This window comes from Paramormyrops kingsleyae, chromosome 2 (assembly GCF_048594095.1).
Source record: "Paramormyrops kingsleyae isolate MSU_618 chromosome 2, PKINGS_0.4, whole genome shotgun sequence".
Taxonomy (NCBI): domain Eukaryota; kingdom Metazoa; phylum Chordata; class Actinopteri; order Osteoglossiformes; family Mormyridae; genus Paramormyrops; species Paramormyrops kingsleyae.
Genome location: NC_132798.1, coordinates 10,001,628 through 10,005,935, shown reverse-complemented (window position 1 = coordinate 10,005,935; position 4,308 = coordinate 10,001,628). Strand labels below are relative to the sequence as shown.

The following is a 4,308-nucleotide window of genomic DNA, read 5'->3' as shown; positions in this document are numbered from 1 at the left end:
ATAAAGCACTATGCAAAGTACGACGTTTTGAGTGTAAGGGATTTTCACCCCCTAGCCCGCTTTGAAATGTTGATATTTGATTCGCTGTACAGACTGTCATTTATCTTTTTCTAAGTAATACGGGGCGTGGGTTAAAAGCGTCATGGCAACTTTTACCCAATCAGAGTCAAGCTTTATTTTGACACTCCGGAATTCCGCGAAATATCTTCTCTGAGAAGTACAAGATGAAATACTTCAAATTAGATTTACAGACGCAGGTGTTATCCAGTTACTTAAGGCTCGCAGGACTTTTTTTCAGCATTTTCAATCGCATCTAAATCCCAATTATTTTTGTTTTATTTGACTGTTAGAAGTTTTTTTTTATTTAAACACTCCGTTTTAAAGTCATATTGAAGAAGACACGTGTGTCAGGAGACACGTTTTCAAATCTACGTTGAATCTGCTCGACACAACTTAATCATGTGTTGCCTTTAGTACTAGTTATGCCACTTTGTTGAATTTAAAAGGGCTCATATTTTTTACATTTTCATAAGTATCGAAGGCGAGCACTATGTCTGATGTTGATTTTGCTGCTGAGTGTTTGGTTGCCATATCAAACCGTGCGGTCACGCGATGTCCTGAAAGGGTCTCGGCCGAGGATGTTTCAATGGAGAACCGCGAGGAAGGGACCTTACTCATGGTTGCAATGATTTTGCTTGACTTGAAAACGTGCAGCCCGTCCACGTGTACTAACGGTATTACAAAATATCTGTGTGAAGACGCTACAGGGGAACAGAATCGTGAAAATGGAAACAATATCAGAGGGAAGATCCGCGATTTTGAGATGTTAAAGCCGAACCCGATGACTCCGGGTCGGACTTCGGACAGAAAATCTGAGGAATTGTCATTTAACCCCTCCGACAAAGTACATCGTTGCCACTTCACCGGTTGTGAGAAAGTGTACGGCAAATCATCTCATCTCAAAGCCCATTTCAGAGTGCACACCGGTGAGTATTCGAAAATAATTAAATGCGTATCAACTTAATGTATCTAATCTATGCGAAACAATTCCATAGTGGAGTACTCCAATTTCTGGAATAAGGACGCATGAAAACCACGAGTTACTCAAAAAGTATACCTATGCTTGATTTCACAACAACGTTGCGACATAAGATTTAGGCGGTAGTCATGTGCCTGGTGAGTAATGACAATACACACCCCTTCAAAGGGAGAGTAGAGGTCTGCTGATCATGCCAGGTATGCCAGTGGCTCTGATGAAATACCAGGGAAGGACAAGAACTGGGACTCGCAGAAACCCAGAGCCGTAAAAACACTGTTTTGTTTACAACTGGAGAGCGAATTTAGAACAGCCTGTGCTGAGGTATTGCGAAATTATTTGTGACCTAAGGGCTCATGTTTCTGGAAAACACACGTTTGTTAAATACAAGCCTTAGCAGATGCATTGTATCCTGTCTGTCTTGTTGCAGTTATCTTTTTCCCTTAGCATAGTTTGCTGAAATCACAACCCTGACCTGTTATGTAAGCAGACGCCCTATATTGACCTCTGTAAACTCTTTAGTAGTATTTTCACCAGGTTTAAAATGCTTTTGCACAGCTGAACTGTTCTATATATGAGTCTTGGTAATGACCCCCAGATGGCTGTATAGATGAGTAATATATTTAGTGACACCAGCTGAGACTAGCTTATTAGGTTAACTGTTTTCATCTGTAACACATACTGTTTTGAGGAACATTGCTTGTATAATTAGAGAATATTGTATCAGATCAGTCAAAATGGTATGTAAAGATAAGTGGTATTTGGTTAAATTGGTGTATTTTACCTGATCAGTCTCCAGTTTTTATTAGAAGCTAAATTTTTCTCCATGAATGCAGTCTAAGATGGTCAGCCTTGGCACCGTTTCCACACTCCAGCTGTCTTACAGTCTTATATGTTACATCACACCTGGGTACAAACCCACACACACACACATGGGTGTGTTAACTGAAGTCCTTATTATATTCCAGTGATATGTTCAAATCCTGGTTTGAAGACCTCCCCCTTAGTTCGAGTGGTGTGACATTACGCTATACCTATTGGCTGTCTTTAAGGAGAGAGGCCCTTCCAGTGCAGCTGGCCTGACTGCACCAAGAAGTTCTCCCGTTCCGACGAGCTGACACGGCACTACCGCACCCACACGGGGGAGAAGCGCTTCACCTGCCCGCTCTGCGACAAGTGCTTCACGAGGAGCGACCACCTGACGAAGCACGCCCGTCGCCATGTCGACTTCCATCCCAGCATGATCAAGAAGTCGTCTGGGTGGGGCAGAAAGCACTCCTCGTCACCCGTGTCCTCTAAGGTGACGGGCCAGGACTCCGCCCCTGTTTGAGTTGAGTCTCCACCCTGCCGGATCTGTTTCTGCAGTAGAGCACAAGGATCAATGAATTTGACAACTGCAAAACTTCAGTGTTTTAGTCACGGTTATTACAGGAAAGTCTGTCATTTAGAGCCATAGTCAAGTGTTACATTGTCACTGGTTATGTGTTACTACCGTGCTTCTTTCAGCTTGGAACACCGTTGCATACATACAGTAATTATGACATTTTTATAATGCTTAGATATGCCATATTTTTCTGTCTTATATAAATAATATGTACAGCAGCACACTATGATCAGAGAGACGACGTGCAGATAAGTTCTGGGATTTTGCACTTTATTCTAATCATTCTGTGGTACAAACTCATTGAGGAACTTTTTATACCATTTCTTGTAATTTTTTCAGTTATCATTTGCATTTTTTATTGTCTTGAAAGGGTTAAGGCTGTATCATTGCCACTGTTGCATAATGATTAAAACTTTTGAATGTTGCCACAGTTTATAAACAGTACTTCACTCATTACTTGATCTTTATATTGTACCTTTTAAAAATATGCTAAATGTTTAAAGTACCACTGTGCCAGTCTTCGGTCGACTCTTTATATTTTTCTGTTGTAATACAGAAGGACATTAAAGTCTAATCACATCATAATGTATTACTTATATAAAATCATCCATGTCAGTCATTTTCATTTGACTCCATACTGATAGTGGACAAAGAAATGGAAACACAGGCCCACAAGGTTCATAGGACATGTTGATACTACATTGTCATCTTGCATGCTTTGACTTTTAAGGGATGGCGTCATTTTTGGATGCATAGATTATGGATCATAGATCTGTGGCATGTTCGCATTTGGCTGGTGCTTCCCTGGTACATGCTTGGGCAGTTATACCAACAGCTGTCCAAAACATATTTTGACCCTTGAAAAAGGAGAAAAGACAAAATTATAGCCCAAAAAATGTACCATTATGATACCGGACACCATATAGAAACTAGTTTCGTCAAGCATAACGGCATTATGTATATTGTGATGGATTAGTTCCATGACACAAGACATTTCCATATCTCTCCCAGTGATCAAACTTCAGTCACAATTGCGGGAGTCTGAAGCAGCAAATAATTGAATAAAACTTTACTTCAAAATGTTCAAAATTGGGTGTTTTGATGGAATTACTTTTATAAGATTGATGCACAAATGAGTTACATGACTTCCTTGGAACTTCTAATGTTCTTGAAAGGCATACATAGTGATTGGTATTTGTTTTTTTCTTTTTGTGTATTATGAGCTTAAAGCATGTTCTCTGACCATTACAATCAAATGCAAATGTAATGCAAATTTTATTCTGGTGTTTGCTATTTTTTGTATGTTTTTAGCATACATGAAATGTGTTTGGTTGAATTGGGGAAATTTAAAACATTTTAACCGTTAAAAATACATGCAGTGATAATATGGACTACTACTGCCTTGAGTGGGATTAAAATTTTTGATAGCTAGTTGGCGTAATAGTATTATCATTCCATTATTGATTGGGAATGAGACATATAAGTTGACATGGTCCACTGGGTATCATTTTGCTGAGGTATATAAGTCATGTAACTGTCAAAGGATCAAGCTGCATTTCCCAGTTGCACATTAACTCCTATGGCCCAAACCATAGCTTCAGAGTTTTCCCATACTGCTCAGCGTTGGTCGTCTTCTCTACTGAGGGCTAATTGACAGGATCCATTTGGAAATGAGTTGACTTGGCAGGTGTTTCTTCAGCTATGATGATCTGTCCAGTTTTCACAAGTTTACTGGCTGACTCCTTCCACACACCTTCACAGTGTGTGATTCACAGAGTGGTGAAGAAGGCAGGGATCCTTCACAGGATGTGAATCCCAGTTCCTCTTATGAGCTGCTGCTAACCTCCGGCCCAACAGTGCATGAGAATTTTTTTTATCGCCATGCTGT

General features: G+C 40.1%; 1 protein-coding gene across 1 annotated transcript; it reads left to right on the top strand.

Annotated features, from left to right (window-relative positions):
- The first annotated feature begins 172 nt into the window (after positions 1-172).
- Positions 173-3,851, top strand: klf9 (Kruppel like factor 9). The gene is made up of 2 exons (XM_023803324.2): positions 173-986; positions 2,089-3,851. The coding sequence occupies exons 1-2, from the start codon at positions 551-553 to the stop codon at positions 2,364-2,366; spliced, it is 714 nt and encodes a 237-aa protein (XP_023659092.2). The 5' UTR covers positions 173-550; the 3' UTR covers positions 2,367-3,851.
- The last annotated feature ends 457 nt before the right edge of the window (positions 3,852-4,308 follow it).